At 33.2% G+C, this 19,985-nt stretch overlaps 9 protein-coding genes across 9 annotated transcripts; 6 read left to right on the top strand and 3 right to left on the bottom strand.

Moving 5' to 3' along the window:
• On the top strand, nt 1-1,169 carry BX664DRAFT_260654 (uncharacterized protein; the record flags this gene model as incomplete). Its single annotated transcript, XM_051540641.1, has 2 exons — nt 1-570; nt 672-1,169. 2 exons carry the CDS (start codon nt 1-3, stop codon nt 1,167-1,169), a joined length of 1,068 nt encoding a protein of 355 aa, XP_051401002.1.
• Nucleotides 1,170-1,614: 445 nt separating this feature from the next.
• Nucleotides 1,615-2,896, bottom strand: BX664DRAFT_327569 (uncharacterized protein). Its single transcript, XM_051544433.1, has 6 exons — nt 2,506-2,896; nt 2,387-2,452; nt 2,195-2,317; nt 2,094-2,124; nt 1,832-2,024; nt 1,615-1,771 (listed from the first exon to the last, which is right to left on the bottom strand). The coding sequence occupies exons 1-6, from the start codon at nt 2,858-2,860 to the stop codon at nt 1,715-1,717; spliced, it is 825 nt and encodes a 274-aa protein (XP_051401001.1). The 5' UTR covers nt 2,861-2,896; the 3' UTR covers nt 1,615-1,714.
• Nucleotides 2,897-3,862: 966 nt separating this feature from the next.
• BX664DRAFT_327564 (uncharacterized protein) lies at nt 3,863-7,529 on the bottom strand. Its single transcript, XM_051544432.1, has 14 exons — nt 7,295-7,529; nt 7,159-7,215; nt 6,996-7,094; nt 6,784-6,856; nt 6,545-6,715; nt 6,355-6,464; nt 6,087-6,293; nt 5,374-6,008; nt 5,034-5,304; nt 4,841-4,969; nt 4,637-4,786; nt 4,431-4,562; nt 4,205-4,369; nt 3,863-4,145 (listed from the first exon to the last, which is right to left on the bottom strand). Exons 1-14 carry the CDS (start codon nt 7,448-7,450, stop codon nt 3,972-3,974), a joined length of 2,529 nt encoding a protein of 842 aa, XP_051401000.1. The 5' UTR covers nt 7,451-7,529; the 3' UTR covers nt 3,863-3,971.
• A 223-nt stretch (nt 7,530-7,752) lies between these two features.
• Nucleotides 7,753-9,482, bottom strand: BX664DRAFT_327562 (uncharacterized protein). Its single transcript, XM_051544431.1, has 2 exons — nt 9,129-9,482; nt 7,753-9,010 (listed from the first exon to the last, which is right to left on the bottom strand). Exons 1-2 carry the CDS (start codon nt 9,372-9,374, stop codon nt 7,952-7,954), a joined length of 1,305 nt encoding a protein of 434 aa, XP_051400999.1. The 5' UTR covers nt 9,375-9,482; the 3' UTR covers nt 7,753-7,951.
• Nucleotides 9,483-9,814: 332 nt separating this feature from the next.
• On the top strand, nt 9,815-12,896 carry BX664DRAFT_276870 (fungal-specific transcription factor domain-containing protein). The gene is made up of 9 exons (XM_051541342.1): nt 9,815-10,112; nt 10,177-10,204; nt 10,277-10,355; nt 10,459-11,060; nt 11,129-11,599; nt 11,673-11,989; nt 12,068-12,420; nt 12,528-12,672; nt 12,772-12,896. Exons 1-9 carry the CDS (start codon nt 9,884-9,886, stop codon nt 12,795-12,797), a joined length of 2,250 nt encoding a protein of 749 aa, XP_051400998.1. The 5' UTR covers nt 9,815-9,883; the 3' UTR covers nt 12,798-12,896.
• A 146-nt stretch (nt 12,897-13,042) lies between these two features.
• BX664DRAFT_327559 (galactose-1-phosphate uridylyltransferase) lies at nt 13,043-14,420 on the top strand. The gene is made up of 2 exons (XM_051544430.1): nt 13,043-14,108; nt 14,210-14,420. The coding sequence occupies exons 1-2, from the start codon at nt 13,084-13,086 to the stop codon at nt 14,328-14,330; spliced, it is 1,146 nt and encodes a 381-aa protein (XP_051400997.1). The 5' UTR covers nt 13,043-13,083; the 3' UTR covers nt 14,331-14,420.
• A 544-nt stretch (nt 14,421-14,964) lies between these two features.
• On the top strand, nt 14,965-15,975 carry BX664DRAFT_327555 (Mss4-like protein). Its single transcript, XM_051544429.1, has 6 exons — nt 14,965-15,123; nt 15,202-15,218; nt 15,301-15,358; nt 15,435-15,472; nt 15,542-15,583; nt 15,644-15,975. The coding sequence occupies exons 1-6, from the start codon at nt 15,055-15,057 to the stop codon at nt 15,906-15,908; spliced, it is 489 nt and encodes a 162-aa protein (XP_051400996.1). The 5' UTR covers nt 14,965-15,054; the 3' UTR covers nt 15,909-15,975.
• A 170-nt stretch (nt 15,976-16,145) lies between these two features.
• On the top strand, nt 16,146-18,141 carry BX664DRAFT_327550 (fumarate hydratase). Its single transcript, XM_051544428.1, has 8 exons — nt 16,146-16,246; nt 16,299-16,455; nt 16,517-16,587; nt 16,654-16,773; nt 16,877-17,240; nt 17,294-17,469; nt 17,544-17,646; nt 17,716-18,141. The coding sequence occupies exons 1-8, from the start codon at nt 16,161-16,163 to the stop codon at nt 18,034-18,036; spliced, it is 1,398 nt and encodes a 465-aa protein (XP_051400995.1). The 5' UTR covers nt 16,146-16,160; the 3' UTR covers nt 18,037-18,141.
• A 55-nt stretch (nt 18,142-18,196) lies between these two features.
• BX664DRAFT_293657 (YIF1-domain-containing protein) lies at nt 18,197-19,913 on the top strand. Its single transcript, XM_051542057.1, has 6 exons — nt 18,197-18,651; nt 18,751-18,855; nt 18,939-19,035; nt 19,129-19,186; nt 19,282-19,534; nt 19,605-19,913. Exons 1-6 carry the CDS (start codon nt 18,256-18,258, stop codon nt 19,743-19,745), a joined length of 1,050 nt encoding a protein of 349 aa, XP_051400994.1. The 5' UTR covers nt 18,197-18,255; the 3' UTR covers nt 19,746-19,913.
• Nucleotides 19,914-19,985: the final 72 nt, after the last annotated feature.

Below are 19,985 nucleotides of genomic sequence, written 5' to 3'. Positions count from 1 at the left end.
ATGTCCTCACTTCAGTATTCACTTCTTCCTCCACCTTCTTCTCCTGATGATGCCTCCATTTCTGGGTTGGGAACATCCAAGTCAAGATTTAGTATTGCATCCTTCAGTTTGACTCACGATAAGGATGCTATCAAGACGTACCGTCGCATGGCAAATAAAACAAACAACAAGGATGTACAAATGACGTATTGCAAGTATCTACTTCAAGTGGCTGATTTATATCAATCCAAGGGTGATAACAAGAAGAAACCAACCACTGCTGATCTTACACGACAACGATTATTGGAGGAGGCCGAATACTGGGTAGAGAAATTGGCAGCAAGTGGACATCCTGAAGCACTGTATATGAAAGGTATGTGGCATGCTAGCAACGATCATGACTGTGTAGGATTGATATATCAAGGTATCAATCATGAAAAAGCATTCAAATGTCTTCGTGCGGCAGCTAAGCGTGGTTGGATGGATGCTTCTTATCAAGTGGCTAGGTATTGGCGGGATCGTGGTGATTACAAAAAAACCTTGGCATGTTACAAGACGGCTGCCCATCAAGGTCATGTTTTGGCGAACTATGTACGTAGACAATCTTATATTTCCATCATCTCTATTATCCATTTTTTTATTATTCTTATTCTTATTCTTATTTTTTTTTTTTTTTTTTTTTTTTTTTTTAGAAAATGGCAAGAATCTTATTACGTGGTCAACTTCAACAAAAGATCAATATCAAACAAGGATTAGAATATCTCAAATCAGCGGCGGATGATCCATCGGATGATAGTGCACAAGCAGCATATGATCTCAGTTGTGTATATTCGGATAATGTAGAAGCGATTGGCATGGAACGTGATTGTTTGGCATCAAGGAAAAATGTGGGCATGGCGATGCATTACTTGGTCAAGTCGCAACAATCAGGATGGATCGATGCTTATTATCAATTAGGAATTGTGTATGAACAAGGTGCACTGGATCAACCGTGTGATCTCACCAAGGCATTTGAATACTATACTAAGGCAGCAGAGGATGGGCATGCTCAAGCTATGTTGGCTTTATCTCGGTTTTATTCCCAAGGTATCCCTGGTTTATCCATTCCTCCTCATCCTTCTCTTGCTTTTAAATGGTGTCAACGTGCTGCAAGTTATGGATTGACTCAAGCTGAATATACTTTAGGGTAATAATTAATTTCTTTTTTTCCCTTGTTTTCATTTCATTTACTCACTTTTTTTTTTATACATAAATAGAACATATTATGAAGATGGTATGGGTGTGATGCCGGATTATGCTCGTGCATTACAATACTTTGGAAAAGCCGCTTCAAAAGGTTATTCTCCGGCTGCTGAACGGTTGAACCTACCCGAAAAAACCATGATCAAGAAATCAAAGACAACTTCTGCCTCTTCCAATGCTGTAGATTGTGCTATCATGTAGACGTTTGATTCCCAAATTTTTAGTTTAGTTGAATATACTTCCCGGAACAAAAAAAAAAAAAATATAGCTGTATAATAAAATGATCTTTGTTTTGATTCAGATGATAGCATGGTGTAGTGACCGATATGTATTTTTCCACCTAACGGTTGAATACAGTGATGATCGAAGAAAAAAAAAAACAAAGATAAAAGATAATTGTCATAAAATAGTTTTTTTATTTGATAACATGGAAAAAAGAAAAAGAGAAATGTAAATGATATATCTTTCAAAGTCAAAAAATAAAGAATATGAATCAATCACAAAATCCACCTATTGGTAAACAAGAAACATATCGACAAAATGCACAAGACTATTGAAATAGATAATATATGAGTTTAAGCTTTTTTTTTTTTATTATTTGTACACCTACTTCGCCAGGATCATCGCCAGAATAGAAGTCGCTCCAAAAGAGGACCGAGAGTCCCATATACAAAGCAAATGCCAAACAACGACAAAAGATCAGGGTAATTTGATATCTTCTTGAATAATAAATGGCAGGCATGCTAATCAATCCAATCAAAAGTCCACTGATCAATCCACCAAGATGAGTAAAATTGTCCACTCTAATCCAAAAAAAAAAAAAAATGAATCTTGTTCCATCAACTCTATATATCCTTGTTATTCTAATCTACCCTGGTAATAAACCAAGAACAAAACCAGCAGCTATATACAGAAAAAAAAAAAAAGTGAGATCATAAAAGTATGTATAAGATAGTGTGTTTGATGTACTTGCCTATAAAAACAACAATCTTGATCATATGTCGAACAGGTTGACCTATCAGTCGCCACATGAATATAATATCAATCAAGGAACAACCACAGAGAGCAAATAGAGAAGGACCACAACCCATGAATGCTATCATCATAAATGAACGTCAATAATATTTTTTTTTTTTTTTTTTTTTATGATCAAATAGGAACTTACGATTGGTGGGAATAGCAAAATTGGAGCCAAAAGCATTACCGAATAAACCAGATAAGATATAGACACCTAGAAGAAAAGAATAAGAACAATAATAATAAAAGTAAATAAAGAATGGTTACCAGCAAAACGAATAGGATTCATAACACGTTCCAAGTCTTTGGCAACAAACCAATGTAAAGCACCATCAATAAGCAAATGGAGAGCACCAGTGTGAAGGAAGAGAGGAGTAAAGAACCGGAATGTTTGGTCAGGTACCGAAGCATTGGCAAATCCACTCATACCACATATATCTTGTAAAGAACATGACGTATTCTGTATGCCAGGACTGGCCACATCAAAGATAGGATCCAATAAACCTAAAGGTGTTCGTTTGTCTCCTTTTCGTAGACTGGTCCAAGTAGCATTCATAATGGGGAGAGTAGTATTGAGACAAACATATCGTTCATCGACTGGCATGACTTTTGTTGGTCGCATACATGGTGGAAACCTTGCTCCACTTTGAATGAGGATCTTTTTTTGGAAAGAAAAAGAAAATAAAAAAAAAATATCAATTTTTCTTTTTTAATTTTTTTTTTTTATCGTGTCATACTTGAATTGAAGGGCCGAGCATGATATTGAAAGGATCTAACTCTAAAAATTCATCTATAGCATGATGAAAAGGAGGATATGTTAAATGGATGTATCATCATCATCATTTTCATCTTACTTGAAGTTTGTTGACTTAATAATAATTCACCAGATAAAATCATGAACATGACGGCTAATAAGATATAAGTAGTGACTACTGGCCATCGTTTAACACTAAAAGGTGTAAATCCTGATCGAAATACCAAGTACCAACTAGATTGACATGTACGTTGATGATTTGATTTCCTATCTTCATCTTCATCTTCTTCCTCTATTCTATGTTCGATTCTACCATGATATCCATCTGAAAAAAGTGAAGGAGTTGTTGACCAATGATGACGATCTTCTTTTTGATATTGTAATTGATCATTATCTAAAAAGGAGATATGTGTATCCATATCTGCAAATAAAGGAGATGGTCGTTTTTTATCATCGTAATATGTTTCCATGGTAGATGGACGACGAGAACTACGTTCTTCCTTTTCATGGATTTTCATACTTTCAAAAAAATGAAAAAGAAAGAATATACAAAAAAAAAAAAAAAAAAAAAAATTCAAGGCATTATTATGATTATACCTTTCTCTCCTTACCATCATGATCATCATTATCATGGACCCCTTCACCCCCCCTTTTTTTTTTTTTGGATGAGCAAACAAATATAATATCACTATTTATATAGATTGATTTTTTTTTGTTTAGAACTCCTCTATCATTTCATCAGGTCTTTTAGTCCATGCCGCCTCCCAATGCGCATAATCTCATCATCAATTTGTATCGTCATCTCAGTTTCTAAAACTATAGTAAACAAAAATTATCTTCATACAATTAAAAAAAAAAAGATATGAATAATATATATAATATTTATTTTTCTTTGTTTATTTCATCATGCAAAACAAACAATCAATAAGTCATTATTCCATACAAAAATATATATATTTATATATAATACAGAATTTATTCAAAGATAAAATTGTTTCACGTCATTGATTCCAAAGGGCTCACTACAAGTAGGGCATCGTCGTTGTCGAGTTTCAATCCGAATGTCTAAACAATCTTTACAGAATGTATGCATGCATCTCATAAGTACATGGGATTTCAGTCTTGTACCACAAGAACTACAATTCAGTAAAGACTAAACCAAAAAAAAAAAAAAATGAGTATCGTCAGGTTTAATTGTTTATAACAACTTACTCGATATTCTTCCTTTTCCTTTCGTAATTTCATTTCTGCTGGTTTTTCCACTTTGGTGGTAGCTTCAATTTTTCGCCATAAAAGTTCACAATTTTCTTCCATCCGTAATCTTGAATGAGCACCTTCTTCAATAGATCGAATCTTATCCATGATCGATTTTTCAACCTAAAGATAATAATGAGATTTTTTTTTTATTTTTTTTTTTATTTTTATTTTTATTTTTTACCTCGATCACCTTGTCTTTGGCAAAGTTCAACTTTTCCTTGGCATCATCTACCGAAGTTTTTAGTTCAGCTACCTTTTGTTGGTAAATATCAGAAGCAGATTTTCCAGCACCAAGTTGACGTTCCAGACTTGCCTATCATAATAAAAGGGACCAAATTGGTTAGTGATTCAACTCCCCTTTTTTTTCTTCTTCTCTTTCTTACTTACAATTTGACTACTTAGATTCTTTTCCTGTTCATTCAATTGCTTAATATATGTCATTTGCTTTTCGATTTGTTTCGTTAATGCATTGGCAACCATAGTAAGAGCATCCTTGGATTTATTCAATGCAGTGAAGGTTTGACTATATTTCACTCGCTATAAAAATAATAAGTAAGTGATATTTTATACTCTTTTTCTTTAATGACTTACTTCACATTGGAGTTGGATCACTTCATCTTCAGCTATTGCTAGTTTCTTGATCTTTTCCATGTTTTGTTCATCAAATTCACTATACACTTTGGCAATGTTTCCAATTTCATCCAACAGTTGGTTTTCAGTCTAGCATAAAAAATGTATTTTTTTTTTTTAGTAAATAATTCTTCATTTCCCCAGTATCACTTACACTTTGCAAAACATCCACTCGTTGACGATACTGTGTAAGTGTTTCTTGTTCTTTGATAATTTTATCCTGCAAGATTTCTAAAACGCTATCTTGTGTTGCTTCCATGGGATCAAAACCATAAATAGACTTGAATGTTTCCAATTCATCCTCCAGTAATTTGATCTGACCAACACATGTTAATTCTTCTTCCAAAAGCTTATGATCTGATTCCAAAATATCAGGACGAGATAATAATTTTTGTTTCAGACTTGAGACTTTTCCTTCTAGTTCACTATACAAAAAAAAAAAAATGTTTAGTTGATATAGCGTCATTTATAATATAAACATATATAATACTAACCTTTGCTCTTTCCGAACCGAATCAATTGACAAAACATGAGACCGAAGATCCATCACATACTGATAGAATTCACGAGATCCAGTAAGAGCTGCTATTTTCTGTATCCATCGAGCTACTTCTGTTTCCAGAGAGAAGGCACGTTGTTTCCGAGTTTCTACAATAGTTTGCCATTCCTTTACTGAAGCCGCCTTACCATCTTGACTCTTTGCTTTACCCATTTCTATCTTGCATTGTAAATCATCACGTTGACCACGAATTCTGGTGAGTTCATATTCCAATTTCGCCAATTTTTCCTCCAATGATCGAATTTGTGTTAATTGTTCTAGATCCATTTCCTCCATCAATCGTCTTCGATGTCGTCGCATATCTTCTACATCTTGTATAAGCTTATCCACATGTCCAGTAAGATATTGGGATTTATCTCGTTGATATTCGCGAGATTGGTGTAGTTGTCGACAGATAGATGATTTATACACTCGAGATTCAGGAATCTGTACTAAATCTAATTCTAGCTGTACTATTTGTTGTTTCATATCAATACGTTGTTCTTTGATCATTTCGATTTCACGGAGTTGTTGATCCAATGTTTTCTGCGCTCGTACAATAGGATCTTGTTGATGTTCCATGATGGTTCGCTAATATTAAATAATATGTATATATATATTGATGAGACAAATTTGTGGCGAGATATTCATATATCATTTGGATCTTACCATTTGTCCCTGTTCATTTGATATCACATTTCCTCCAGTTTGATCAGAAGGTAGTTGCTGTTGGTGGTCAGTTTCATGTTTGACTAAATCTTTGTTGGCTAAACGGTTTTCTACGTTCGATAATTCCATCTTTGTTCCATGCAAAACATTTTCAGATATGCCGAGTCGTAATTTGAGGAGCCGTAATTCTTCGGTCAACAATAAATACTATATATAAGGAATTATGAGTTAGTATGTCATATTCTTTTTTTTTTCAGTCTGTACGTACCTTAAGTTTTGATATACGATATTGATGATTTGTTTCGTCTACAGAGTTTTGTCCTTCTATCCATGTGGATAATGTCTTCTTATAATCTTTCATCAAATCCTTGTTCATCACTAAGTAAAATATTTCAATAAAAAATAATATTAAAACATAAAATATTTCCATAAATATCCATTATTTCTACTGTTCTAACCTTGTTCTACATTGAGATCATCTATAAAATGAATCCGTTTGGAAGACCATGATTTGACCACGTTCTTCATATCCGGCATCACATTCATCGTTCTCTTGTTCATCTTGATAGTATCATTCATGTTCACAGTACGTTCATCAATCCAATCATCAGATAGTAATACTTCCGTATCTATACAAATCAACATATGAATTTATTAATACTAATGAAAAAAAAAGATAGATTAGATTTATACATACCATAATTGAGATTTTGTTGTTTCGATTGCTCCAAAGCATAATTAGCTAATAGACGTTGTAGATCATTTTTTAACTACAAAAAGAAAAGAAGTAATACGTGTTGGTAAGTAAATATAATAATAATAATAATAATAATAATAATGCATATATGTATATAAAAGATCTATATCTTTTTTTTTGCTAGGACTTATTTCCCTTATTATTATTATTACCTGTGTAAAGTGACTTTGCCATGTAGAAAGTTGTTGTTGTCCTTCAGTTTTCCTTTCTTCAGCCGTGTTCACTTGAGTTAATAATCGACGACTGGATCGCTAATGAAATGAGAATATCATCATCAATCTACTTTTCATTAATAACAAGTTCCGTTTTCCTTACCACATATTCTCTCCATTGTCTCGATATAGCGTCTCTTCGATAAATATCTAGAGGTTCCTATAGGGTGTATTTTTTTTTTTAAAAAAAAAGAGAATGTCAATGCCTTTTCAATAGTATTAACAATGTATGATCTAACCTTGAAGGCATCCATAGTTTCGTCTTGATCATCGTCAGGCGAAGAGGACCTTGAGGAAGAAACCATTCTTTTTCTAGGAGGTCGACCTGAGGAAATATCCTCTGGTGAATCCATGGTTAGTCGTTTACCAAGATTATCAGAAGGAAGTGATGTCATAAATATAATTAGATAAAATAGATGAAGGAATAATAATAATAATAATAAGGAGAACAAATAAAACCAAAATAAAAAAAAAAAATAGGTGGTAAGTAAATAAGAAAGAGACGATGGAAAAGAAAATAATTCAATTTGATTAAAAAAAAAAAAAAGTGGGAAAAAGTCGAAGTCACGTTGTCATGACCATTTTCGAACGCAGCGAACATCTTCCCCAGCCAAACAGATCTGATGAGGTGTTCAGGAGTCAAGAAAAAAAAATAAAAGAATGATCAAAAAAAAATAATTGGCAGGATGATCCAAAATAAAGTTGAGAAATAAAGTCTTTTTTATTTTAAAAGAAAAAATGATATTTATTTTTATATTGAATATCAAAATAAAAGGAACAAAAGTAGAGCGGGATGCGAAATGATTCATGCAGAAGAATGAGGTAAAAATAAAAAAAAAAAATAAACTATGAACTAAAACTAAAAATAAAAAAAAAAAAAAGAAAATGTTGTCAAACTAGTTTTTCTTTCGAAGTAAAATGGTTTCCTTGTTGTTGGGTAAGCAATTGATTTCAATTTTGTCAATTTTGTTGTTAGAGGTAGGATAATAAACCAATTGTTGATGTAAAACCAATAGGAAAGGAAGACTGCCTTTACGAATATGAGAATCCACCAATTCAAGTCCAGGATCCTTTGCGACTTGATCGTTCATCATGGCTACAGCATAGTTAGTAATAAGTTCTTGATTTTTATAATCAAATCCAGTCCATACGTTTGCTTTTTTTTCATAAGATAAAAGTTGAGAAGCTGCTGGTGGTGCTTTGAATACCCAAATAAAATCCAATTTTGATGTCTTTTCCAAATCTTTCAATCGAGATTCTTGATGTTGTTGTTGTTGTAATTTAGCTTCTTCTTCTGCTACTGCTGTTTTTAATGCTGATCGATAAGTCACAATAGAAGGTTGTTGCTTTCGTAATGAGTCCGAAGTGTTGGATGATTCTTGAGAGTTGGATGGTGATGGTGTAAACAAAAAGTTGGAAGATACTTTTGAAGTACTAGAACCCGTTGATGATCTTCGAAAAAGCTTTGTAAATTTCCATCGTGGTTTCTTTGTTGGTTCTTTGATTTCTTCCTGGTCGGATGCTGAAACTACAGTACTAACAGATACATTGGATGATGTTTCAGGTGATGGCATTGTTGGTGATGTAGATGATGGTACTGTTGATGAAGATGATGGTTCATTTTTCTTGTTGTCATGGTAAGGACATTTCTTCTTTTTTGATTTCAATTTGTTTTCCTCGGGTAATGCAGATATAGGTATGGAGAGGTTGTCAGCATCAAAAGAAGGATCAGGTGAAACTGGTGCAGGTCGTTCATTCTTTTTTGCATTTTCCATTGCTAATATTTCCATACTATTCAAAGATTCACCATCATCATCATTATTATTATTATTATCATTGTTTTCATAGTGAAATTCAGGGTTATTCAAAGAAGAAGAAGAATATGTTGAAGGCCAATTTGATCCAGTCGATGATCTTCTTTGTCTGTTGCGTGGTTGTTGATGATAATCCTGAAACTATAACATATATATATATATTTAAAATAATTAATAAAATTACTAATAATTATAATAACAAAAAGAGTTTCTCGGTCTCGTGAATATATATATATATATATATATATATTGTTCTTACCATTCTTAGATCTTGATGTGAATGAGAAAAGTGATGATGAGGTTGAGAATGATATTGATGATAAGACTGACGATAGTTTACCCTTGGTGGTTGTATATGATGTTGACCAGAGTCAAGTGGTAGATCATAAGTTTGTGGTTGAGAATAACCTCTAGAATAAACTAGAGGAGATTGTTGTTGGAGATATTGAGCTGGTGGGTTATATGTAACGTAGTAGGGATAATCATAATTTGCGTAATGTAACATTTTTATAAAATCATAACAACTAAAAGGATAAAGATAAAGAAAAAAAGAAAAAGGGAAAAAAGAAGAGAAAAAAAAAAGGTCGGATTTCAAACAAAAAAAAAAAAGAAAGGGAAAAAAAAAGCTTTTTTTTTTGTGGGTACCTTTTGTATGCTTCCATTGTATCACCAATTTCCTTTTTTGGATGACAAAGATTTTCCATCTTCTTTTTCCCAATCTTTTCATCAATTACCGATAATCGAAAATTTTTTTTTGTCTTTTCTTTTATAATAATACATTATCATATTATTTATAGTTTCTTTATAGTTTATCTTCTTTCTTGATGGGAGGTTGTGATTCGAGTTTGGATTCTTTGAAAAAAGATGAGAGATAATGAATACTTTGATCTGATTGGCTGGGCTATCATTCGGCTGAAATACATTTCCGTTATTTTTATTTTATTTTTTTTTTTTCGCTTACTTTTTTTCTTTTTATCTTTTCCCTTTTGTTTCCCTTCCCATAGAAACTCGAATATGCAACCCTTTACTCAACGTTCTTCTTCTTCTCCTTCTTCTGATCCAATATATATGAACAATCAGCTACCTCCTATAACAACTCATCCACAGCATTTATCTTTACCTCCTGTTCAACAACAACAACAACAACAACAACTGCAGCAGCAACAAGAACAACTTCCTTTGTATAGCAACACTACAATCGATAGAAATCCAAAACGAGCTAAAATACGAAAACCTCGAGCCTGTAAGTATTATAAAGAAAAAAGGTGTAGTATTTATATTGTATAGTGACCATTTTATCTTGATAGGTGATTTGTGTCGAAGGAAAAAGATAAGGTAGACATATAAAAAGAAAAGGCACCCAAGACTACACAATGCTAACAATTGTAATATAATTGGTATTATTAGATGCGATTACGATCCAGCGTATCCAGAACTTATGTGTTCTTCCTGTAGAGGTTATAAAAAGTCATGTGATTTCGCAGAGGTAAAAGTCAAGTTTAAAGAAATTATACCCTCTTAATGAAACTCACAAAAGGTCTTATTTTTTTTTTTTTTTTATATGGTGAATTGAATTATTGACGATTAAGACAGCCAAAAGGCGTGGTCCTCCAAAAGGTTATGTAGAAGGATTGGAATCTCGTTTACAACGTATGGAACAATTACTCTTAAATGTGGCCAGTTCAAACAACCTTTCACCAGAGGCTGTACGACAATATATCAACGATAATACGGACCAAATACCAATGAATGAAGCCAATAAAACTAATCAAGACTCTGACCATTTACCTTCCATCACTAAATCTACAAATCAATCTTCTATTTCTTCACCAACCTCTCATTCAGCTACAAAACGTCTTCATGGTATTGATGAAACTGCTGCATCACACGATTCACATATGAAGGAATTACTAAAAAATGCAAAGGAAGGAAAATATGCCTATCTAGGAAGCTCTTCTGGAGTCTATATGCTGAATCGACTTTTTCCTTCGAATTCCAAAGAATGCTCGGAAGAAACCCATAACCCTCAATCTGTAGTACGTGGAAATGAAGATGATGTGATGGTTGCTCGATTTGCTCCCAAATCCTCTCAGCTCACTATGGGTCCTGGTGGTACTAGTACTCAATTCGCGAAAACTTCTTCAAGATGGAAATTACCTCCAAAACCCGTGGTGGATAGATTGGTACAACTGTAAGTCATGGATATGATAAAAGAGGAATATAAAATCTAATTTATTTTATTTTATTTTATTTTATTAGATATTTTACAAATATGAATACTTACTTACCTATTGTGGATGAAGAGGAATTCATGGAGAAATACCAACAGGATTACGACAATGTCTCGAAACCGTTATTATTGACCATCTGCCATGTGACAATTCGCATGCTACCTGTGGACGATAGTGTTGCTCAAGAATACAATATTGATCGAGCTGCTATGTTTCATGATTTATGTCATCAATTGGAAACGAATTGTGAATTGGATTTTATGGAACCTCATGTGGAAAGTATTCAATTCTTATTACTTAATTCTGCCAATGCAGATCATTGGAGTCCAAAGAGTACTGATTGGTTAGCTACTAGTATTGCTGTGAAAATGGCTCAAGATCTTGGATTACATCGTTCAAATGCTCAATGGACTTTACCCCCAAAATTTGTTGAAGCTAGAAAACGATTATGGTGGTCAGCGTATATTGTGGATCGATGGGTTTGTGCATCTTTAGGAAGGTAATAATGATTATCTAAAAAATGACAATATTTTGTGTCTTATCTTTTTTTTTTTTTTTTTTTTTTTTGTTAGACCATTAACGGTGAATGATGCTGATTGTGATTTGGAATATCCTGCTCTTGGTGAAAATGACAAGTATGTAACCTTTGTGGCCATCATCAAACTCTCTCGTATTCTTGGCGATGTTCTTCGTGCTATATGTTCACCCCGTGCGCGAACTTTAGGTGATCAAGGGTTAGGATTAGAAAGGATATCAAAACGTCTCGATCAAGCATTAATTGAATGGAAAGAAAGTTTACCTGAGTCAATATGGCTTTCTGAAGATGAATTGGAATCCATACATCGGCGGCAATTATCTACGGAACTTGAAGCAAAATTAAATCATGGTGGTAAGTATATTAGATAATCAAAAAACAGGGGTGATCATTGGGCGGTATCTCAAAATTCTTCTTATATATATTATATAGCTGGACAATTACAGATCTTATACATAGCTGTTCAGCTCTTAGCGAAACGTCCTCGTATATTTTTGGGACCGGAACATTCATCATCATCAATAACAGTTTCTACAACATCAACAGTGGTTGTTCCTCAAGAATGTTTGGATGCTGTGGTCATTGCACTAGATATATTCCAGGTGATCAAGTTTCCTTCACTTATGTATATTGGTTGGTCTTTATCAAGCTGTGGTCTATCTCAAGCTTTAATGTTTATTTTCTTGAATCATAAGAATAAAGACGCAAAATTAGTTACTGAAGCCAAACGACAAGCAGAATCATTCAAACAACACTATCGTAAACTGGAAGATCAATTTATAGAGGTAAAAAAAAAAAAAAAAAAAAAAAAAAAAAAAAAAAAAAAAACAAAGTTAATATAGAAAAAAAAAATAGGCTAATGAGCTGAATATTTATTATATAATACATTTAGACACCACTGATATCCTTCCTTGATGCTATTAGCCGAATGATTGAAGAAGATCAAAATACAGCAAAAGATGATTCGTCAAGTAATCATCCTGATGGACAGTCACCTGTTTCTCTTTGGGGTACTTCTAGTGGAATGGATTGGCACGGTAATTGTTGGGAAAAAGAAGAAAAAGAAGAAAATAAAATGATTCCGAGTATTTGGCATTTAAGATTATATTTAACATTTCTGTTTTTTTTTTTTATAGATTTGATGGATTTTATTAGAAAATAGTTGTTATTATCAATAGAATACAAAAGTCTAGTTTTTGTTTATTTTCTTTATTCCCTCCTTTTCTTCTTCATTAATAAAAAAAATAAAAACTTTTGTGTCAAAGTACTATCCCTTACGCGGAGCTCGAGTTATATAAGCAGGTTGTTCCGAGGGACAGAAAGTTTGTAATACCGATGCTCTTTTTTTTTTTGCCCTATTAAAGTCAATTCAATTCTTTACTTTCTTTGTTTGTTTCTTTTTTTTTTTTTTTTTTTTTTCCTCTTTGAATATATTTACTATTTTGACCATGAGTTCGTTTGATTTTAATAATGATTCTCATAGACGATTCAATCCTTTGACTAAAACATGGGTATTATGTTCTCCTCATCGAACTCAACGACCTTGGCAAGGACAACAAGAAGGACCCCAATTGGAACAACGACCTATTTATGATGCCACTTGCTATTTGTGTCCTGGAAATAAGCGTGCTAATGGTGAACATAATCCAAAGTATACCTCCACCTTTGTTTTTCCTAATGATTATGCGGCAGTCAAGTCAGATCAACCCGACTATCCTCAACCAAAGATGAATGGTATTACCAACCGTAACAACAACAACAGCGATATGGATGATGGACAAGATGATTTATTTTGTGTGGAAGGTGTTCGTGGAGAATGTCATGTTATCTGTTTTTCACCACGTCACGATTTGACCATGGCAGAAATGACGGTAGATGAAGTGGCGCTGGTAGTGCAACAATGGACAGATAGTTACAAATATATCAAGCAGGAACGACCTTGGATACGATATGTACAAATCTTTGAAAATAAAGGTGCAGCTATGGGTTGTTCCAATCCTCATCCTCATGGACAAATGTGGTGTACTGAAAGGGTACCTCAAGAACCTCAGCAAGAACTCGTGGCTTTCGATGAATATCAAAACAAACATGGAAGATGTCTATTGTGTGACTATGTCAAACGGGAACTGGCTCAACCTGAAAAGAGAGTGGTGATGGAAAATGATTCGTTTGTGTGTTTGGTTCCTTTTTGGGCGGTGTGGCCTTTTGAAGTCATGGTACTCTCCAAACGTCATTGTACTGATCTATTGGATTTGGCTGATTCAAAACAAGAACAAGATGATTTAGCCGACATACTTCGTCGTATTGCTTGCCGTTATGACAATCTCTTTGAATGTAGTTTTCCTTATTCTATGGGTGTTCATCAAGCTCCTACACAATCTATCAATCCTCAAGAACAGAAAGCTTCCCATTTGCATCTGCACTTTTATCCTCCTCTTCTTCGAAGTGCAACAGTTAGGAAATTCTTGGTTGGGTAAGTGAATACAGTACAAATCAAAATAGTAGGTTTTTATATCGTCATACTGATTGCCCTCTTTTTTTTTTTTTTTTTTTTTTTTTTTTTTTTTTTTTTAGTTTTGAAATGCTTGGTGAACCACAGCGTGATCTAACACCTGAACAAGCTGCTCAACGTCTGAGGAATTGCTCTGAAACGCATTACAAGGAAAAACTCAAGGTTAGTACAACTGATATCTAGATTAGACGGTACCTCTTTATTATTCTATATATATTTTTTTTGTACATATATATTGGTTTCTTTTCTATAGAATTATTATTGTTGTTATTTGAATAAACATTATTTTTTTTTTTATCTATCTTTTGTCTTCATTTTTCCTTATTCAATTATATGTGAGTATCACCTGGTGTTGTTTCTTTATCCACTTTTGGTAACAAGGGCCATCCTCTACCCTCATGCATCATCATCACCATCATCATCATCGTCATCATATAATCATCATCATCGTCATCATATAATCATCATCATCAACATCATCATCATATAATCATCATCACTCAATCAACAGATCATTCATCATCAATACTGCCAAAAAAAAAGAGATGTAGTAAATCTTAAATACAAGAATATGCCTTGCTTTTTGTTGTATGATAGACTAATACACTATTGGTTACTGACACTAAAAAATCACTTCCGTTTATAAAAGGTATATAATTTCATCGTTTTTTTTTTTTTTTTTTTTTTTTTTTTTTTTTTTTTTTTTCCCTACCTTTCCAGTCAATTTCCTTCTTCATCGTTTTCAATTAAAGCCTAGAATATGATTGGCTACTTGTTCCCTGACTTTTTTCGTGTCGTGGTGAAAAAAAAAGTTTCTGCATATAAAATATAAAAACCCTGGAGATTTCTTTTCTTTCCTTCTAAATTCTTTTTCTTCTTCTCGTCTTCATTCTTCACTTATAAAACTATGGAATTGAAAGGGTCTTGTCATTGCGAAAAAGTTCGCTTTACTGTAAAGTCTCATACACCGGCTCCAGTAAGTATGACTAACGTAGTTGTATATAACCTATCAACAAATTTAATTTTTTTTTTTTTAAATTCTCGCTGACGTTAGTTTATGCGTTGTCATTGGTAAGAACTGACAAACTTTTTTTTTCTGGTCGAGAACTTATACTCAATTCCAACTGTTTTCTATATATATATTATATATTAGTACTATTTGTCGCAAGACGAATGGCGGTGGTGGATATTGTATCAATATCATGGGTCTTGTAAGTGACATTGGGTATGAAGGAAAGAAACTTTAGTTTTATTAACAACTCAATTGGTTTTAATATATGGACATAGTATAAGACGCTCAAAGTGCAGGGTGAAGAATATCTTCGGTAATAAAGATGAAAATTTATATATTATATACTATCTTCATCCATTTGACTTTTATATATATATTACAGTAAATATCAAGCAATGCGTGACAAGGAAACGAAAGAATTATGGTAAAAACAACAAAGTTAAGAGAGCAATAATCTCATCTATTTTTACTGTTTATTACATAGTGGCAATATACGACACTTTTGTGGTGAATGTGGAACTCATTTGTATGCATATGATAGGAAATATGCAGATTATGTTTATCCAGTGGCATCATGTATTGATACTCCTTTACCAGAAGTGGACCCTATAACAAATGTGTATTACATTCTCACCAAGGATAAGGCTAATTGGGTTGTGATTCCAAAGGGTGCTAAACATACTTTTGACAATTATCCGGATTTATCTTTGGAGGATTGGCATATCAAGAACAAGAAACTGGTGGATTAGTTAGTTGATTTTTTTTTTTTTTGAATGCCATTAATAAAAAAGTAAAAATGAACGTGAAAATTACATTGAGTGTGTGGGAATCAATATGATCAATATGTTCTCTTTAACGCATACTGGATACCGGATTCGGCAAACCTTATTTTGCGGGAGGCGGCCGCTATTTCTGGGCCGATTTTTATTTATTTATTTATTTTACTCTTCTTTTCTTTTCTTTTTTTTTTTTTTTTTTTTTTTTTTTTTTTTTTAATAACAATGAGTGATTCCTTCCGTATTGAAAGTGACACCTTCGGTGAAATCAAAGTTCCTGCCGATGTCTATTGGGGTGCCCAAACACAACGGTAAGTTCCTCTTCGTATGTCTTATGCATTATTTCTTATTCTTCTCTTTTAGATCTTTAGAAAACTTTGAAATTGGTGGCGTGCCTGAACGTATGCCTCTTGATCTTATGAAAGCTTTTGCTTTTCAAAAAAAAGCGGCTGCCATTGTTAATGTGGAATTTGGTTTGAATAAACAAATCTCTGACGCCATTGTCCAAGCTGCTGACGAGGTAACAACGGATCAATTTAATAAAGACAAGTTATCATGTTGACTTCTCTTTGGATTTTTAGGTCATTTCTGGTAAACTGGATAGACATTTCCCTTTGTGTACTTTTCAAACTGGAAGTGGAACCCAATCTCAGTAAGTAATATCCTATACTTATTTATTTTTATACGCGTCTTTTTTAAATCTCTTTTTTTTGAATAGTATGAACATCAATGAAGTCTTATCCAATCGCGCCATTGAGATTCTTGGTGGGAAGTTGGGAAGCAAAAACCCTGTGCATCCTAATGATCATGTCAACATGAGTCAATCTTCCAACGATTCGTACGTTTGAAAAACAAAAAAAAAGGAAAAACGCGGGAAGGAACGGAACTAGTTGGAGTGCATTAACTATTGACTTTTTTTTTTTTTTTTTTTTGGGCAATAGATTTCCGACTGCAATGCATATTGCTGCCATCATCCAAGTCAATTCAAAATTACTTCCTGCACTTCATACTTTAAGAGATGCTCTGGACGCAAAGGCTAAAGAATTTGAATCCATCATCAAGATCGGTCGTACTCATTTGCAAGATGCTACTCCTTTAACTCTTGGTCAAGAATTCTCTGGTTATGCTCAACAAGTAACTTTTGGTATTCAACGTGTGGAAGGTACTCTTGAACGTTTATCCTATCTTGCTCAAGGTGGAACTGCTGTTGGAACTGGTTTGAATACAAGAAAAGGATTTGATGTCAAGTTTGCCAACAAGGTCTCGGAACTGACAGGATATTCATTCAAGACCGCCATCAATAAGGTAACACAAAAAAAAGCTATACCCATTTTGTTCTAAGGTCTTTATTATATTAGTTTGAAGCACTTGCTTGTAATGATGCTCTGGTGGAAGCTCATGGTGCATTGAATGTCATCGCTGTATCCCTTATGAAAATTGCTAATGATATTCGTTATCTTGGCTCTGGTCCTCGATGTGGATATTCTGAATTGGAATTGAAACCTACTGAACCTGGATCATCCATTATGCCTGGGTAATTAAGAAAATGAAATAAAAAAAAAAGTATGAATATATGAAATACTTATCTTGATTTCAATAATCATATAGAAAAGTCAACCCAACGATGTGTGAAGCTGTCACAATGGTGTGTACTCAAGTCATGGGAAACAATACTACTGTTTCAATTGCTGGATCCAATGGTCAATTTGAAGTAAGAAATGAAGAAATGTTTTAATATAAAGTCATTAAATATATATATTTATATTTTTTTTTCGATTAGCTCAATGTCTTCAAACCTGTGATCATCAAAAATTATCTTCAATCAGTTCAAATCTTATCAGATGTATGTAAAACATTTACTAAGAATTGTGTAGTTGATATCAAGGCAAACAAGGAACGTATTGGTAATCTTATGAAGGAATCACTCATGCTGGTGACAGCACTCAATAGTCATATTGGCTACGACAAAAGCGCAAAATGTGCAAAGAAAGCTCATGCTGAAGGAACAACTCTAAAGACAGCATCTATGGAATTAGGGTATTTGACTGAAGCACAATTCGATGAATGGGTTGATCCATCCAAAATGTTAGGACCTTCATAGTTTAGCTTATTTAACATTATTTTCAATAAACATTTCGAGCACTTATTTGGATTCAATCTCAGATGATTCATTTTTTGTTTATAGCTCACTGGGTTAACAATTCGACACGTCTCCTTCTTTTTTTTTTCCTTTTTTTTTTTTTTTTTTTTTTTTTTCTTTTGTTCTTTACTTTCTTTGTATTAATATATATTATATAGATAGATCATCTGTTTTATAAACATGTATCAACCTTCGGGTAATAACCAACATTATCAATATTATGAAGACAACAAGCAATATGGTTCTCATCCAATGACTTCCAAGTCACCGCCTCCTCTTCAACATCCTGTTCCTCAGCATCCTATTCCAAACTTCAATAGTACCGTTCATCATACACCTTCTCCTGGTCTTGGTCAACAACAACAACAACAACAACAACACTATCAACAATACTTACCTCAACAATCAACTCAACAACCTCAACCACAACAGGGATATCAGCCTCATCACTATGCTCCTGGACAAACAACCGATGCCTTTTATTCTCAATTTAATTTGAATGATCCCGCTGCTCAGATGGGTATGCATTTTGCTGGTAATGCTATGGCTCAAGGAACTGCATATATGGAACGAAACGTAAGGATTAATATACAAATGTGCAAATCTGTTTGATTGAAAAAAAAAATATCATCAAACTTACCCATTGTTCTTTTTTATATTATTTATATTGTTTAGTTCAATCGTTGGGTCAATATGCCAGCTTTAAGGCATTATTTCAATGTGAACAATCTTTACGTTGTCAATAAACTCAAACTACTTATTTTCCCTTGGCGTCACTCGGTAAACTTCTTTAATTTTATATATATTTATATTACTCACTCTCTAATTCCTTTACCTTTTTTTTTTTTCTTTCTATTTTTCAGTCTTGGACTCGATCAATAAAGCGAACCGAAACTGGACAAATGGATGGATTTAGACCACCTAGAGACGATATCAATTCTCCTGATCTATATATCCCAGGTAAGAAAAAAAAAAAAAAGAGGTGGGACTGGAACGGATGATGGATAAGCAAAATGATTCTCTATATCTATATTGACTAATCTGTTCTCATAGTAATGGCCGTGGTGACCTATGTTTTGATGTGTGGTCTTGTAGCTGGCCGACAAGGATCGTAAGTTACTTTTTAAAAAAAAACATGTATACAACGAAGGTGAATAGGTGTGCTTGATTTGGGAGACTAATGTCACATTATTATTATTATTTTAGATTCCATCCTGAAAAGTTATATGTTGCCGGGTCGACTTCTGTGGCTATTGTCTTTTTTGAAATCATGTTTACCAGATTGGGTTGCTACTTTATGAATATACCTTTTGAAGCTTCGATTATGGATTTGGTGGCTTACTATGGATATAAATTTGTGGCAATTATTGTGACAGATGTAGTCAAATTACTAAGTGGTTCTGGATGGATTTCTTGGGCTGTGTTTTTCTATACTGGGCTCAGTGTTGGTTTCTTTTTGGTAAGTTGTTGAAAAAAAAAAAAAAAGAACGGTAGGATGATTTATATATCTTTTTTTTTTCTCTTGATAGCTTCGATCCATGCGTTATGTGATATTACCTGATGCTTCTGCTGGTCCTTCCACATTGAATCCTCAAAGAAAACGACGAATGTGGTTCTTATTGATGATCGCTGCCTTACAATTAGTTTATATGTTTTTCCTTATCAACTAAATAGTTTCCGTTTATGTTATCCCCTCTCGCTTCTTCTTTTTATTTATTATTATTGTTATTATTTCTTTTTTTACGCCATCACCTCCTAGCATTTGATTCCAATACACCCTTTCGTGTATTTTTTTTTTTATGGTTTAATACCAATAAAATTCTCATTATTTTATTTTACATGAATATGAAACCTTGGTATATTATTCAAAATTACAAGTATCACACTGTATCATATAAAATGGTTTCTGT

Source organism: Halteromyces radiatus, assembly GCF_025201355.1.
Source record: "Halteromyces radiatus strain CBS 162.75 chromosome Unknown BX664scaffold_3, whole genome shotgun sequence".
NCBI classification, from domain to species: Eukaryota; Fungi; Mucoromycota; class Mucoromycetes; order Mucorales; family Cunninghamellaceae; genus Halteromyces; species Halteromyces radiatus.
The sequence above is the reverse complement of the archived record's forward strand: the minus strand, read 5'-3'. Positions and strand labels throughout refer to the sequence as shown.

Coding starts and splice junctions, on each gene's coding strand:
- BX664DRAFT_327564 (XM_051544432.1), bottom strand. CDS start 7,450: ATGACATCACTTCCTTCTGATAATCTTGGTAAACGACTAACCATGGAT. Junction 7,216..7,294: donor AAACTATGGATGCCTTCAAG/GTTAGATCATAC, acceptor TACACCCTATAG/GAACCTCTAGATATTTATCG. Junction 4,370..4,430: donor CCAAAGACAAGGTGATCGAG/GTAAAAAATAAA, acceptor TATTATCTTTAG/GTTGAAAAATCGATCATGGA.
- BX664DRAFT_293657 (XM_051542057.1), top strand. CDS start 18,256: ATGTATCAACCTTCGGGTAATAACCAACATTATCAATATTATGAAGAC. Junction 18,652..18,750: donor CTGCATATATGGAACGAAAC/GTAAGGATTAAT, acceptor TATATTGTTTAG/TTCAATCGTTGGGTCAATAT. Junction 19,187..19,281: donor GTAGCTGGCCGACAAGGATC/GTAAGTTACTTT, acceptor TTATTATTTTAG/ATTCCATCCTGAAAAGTTAT.
- BX664DRAFT_327562 (XM_051544431.1), bottom strand. CDS start 9,374: ATGTTACATTACGCAAATTATGATTATCCCTACTACGTTACATATAAC. Junction 9,011..9,128: donor CACATCAAGATCTAAGAATG/GTAAGAACAATA, acceptor TATATGTTATAG/TTTCAGGATTATCATCAACA.
- BX664DRAFT_327559 (XM_051544430.1), top strand. CDS start 13,084: ATGAGTTCGTTTGATTTTAATAATGATTCTCATAGACGATTCAATCCT. Junction 14,109..14,209: donor GTTAGGAAATTCTTGGTTGG/GTAAGTGAATAC, acceptor TTTTTTTTTTAG/TTTTGAAATGCTTGGTGAAC.
- BX664DRAFT_327569 (XM_051544433.1), bottom strand. CDS start 2,860: ATGCGACCAACAAAAGTCATGCCAGTCGATGAACGATATGTTTGTCTC. Junction 2,318..2,386: donor TTTTGCTATTCCCACCAATC/GTAAGTTCCTAT, acceptor TTATGATGATAG/CATTCATGGGTTGTGGTCCT. Junction 2,025..2,093: donor GTTCTTGGTTTATTACCAGG/GTAGATTAGAAT, acceptor TTTTTGGATTAG/AGTGGACAATTTTACTCATC.
- BX664DRAFT_327555 (XM_051544429.1), top strand. CDS start 15,055: ATGGAATTGAAAGGGTCTTGTCATTGCGAAAAAGTTCGCTTTACTGTA. Junction 15,473..15,541: donor CAGGGTGAAGAATATCTTCG/GTAATAAAGATG, acceptor TATATATTACAG/TAAATATCAAGCAATGCGTG. Junction 15,584..15,643: donor AAGGAAACGAAAGAATTATG/GTAAAAACAACA, acceptor TTTATTACATAG/TGGCAATATACGACACTTTT.
- BX664DRAFT_327550 (XM_051544428.1), top strand. CDS start 16,161: ATGAGTGATTCCTTCCGTATTGAAAGTGACACCTTCGGTGAAATCAAA. Junction 16,774..16,876: donor AGTCAATCTTCCAACGATTC/GTACGTTTGAAA, acceptor TTTGGGCAATAG/ATTTCCGACTGCAATGCATA. Junction 17,241..17,293: donor TCAAGACCGCCATCAATAAG/GTAACACAAAAA, acceptor TTATTATATTAG/TTTGAAGCACTTGCTTGTAA.
- BX664DRAFT_276870 (XM_051541342.1), top strand. CDS start 9,884: ATGCAACCCTTTACTCAACGTTCTTCTTCTTCTCCTTCTTCTGATCCA. Junction 11,061..11,128: donor GTGGATAGATTGGTACAACT/GTAAGTCATGGA, acceptor TTATTTTATTAG/ATATTTTACAAATATGAATA. Junction 12,673..12,771: donor TAGTGGAATGGATTGGCACG/GTAATTGTTGGG, acceptor TTTTTTTTATAG/ATTTGATGGATTTTATTAGA.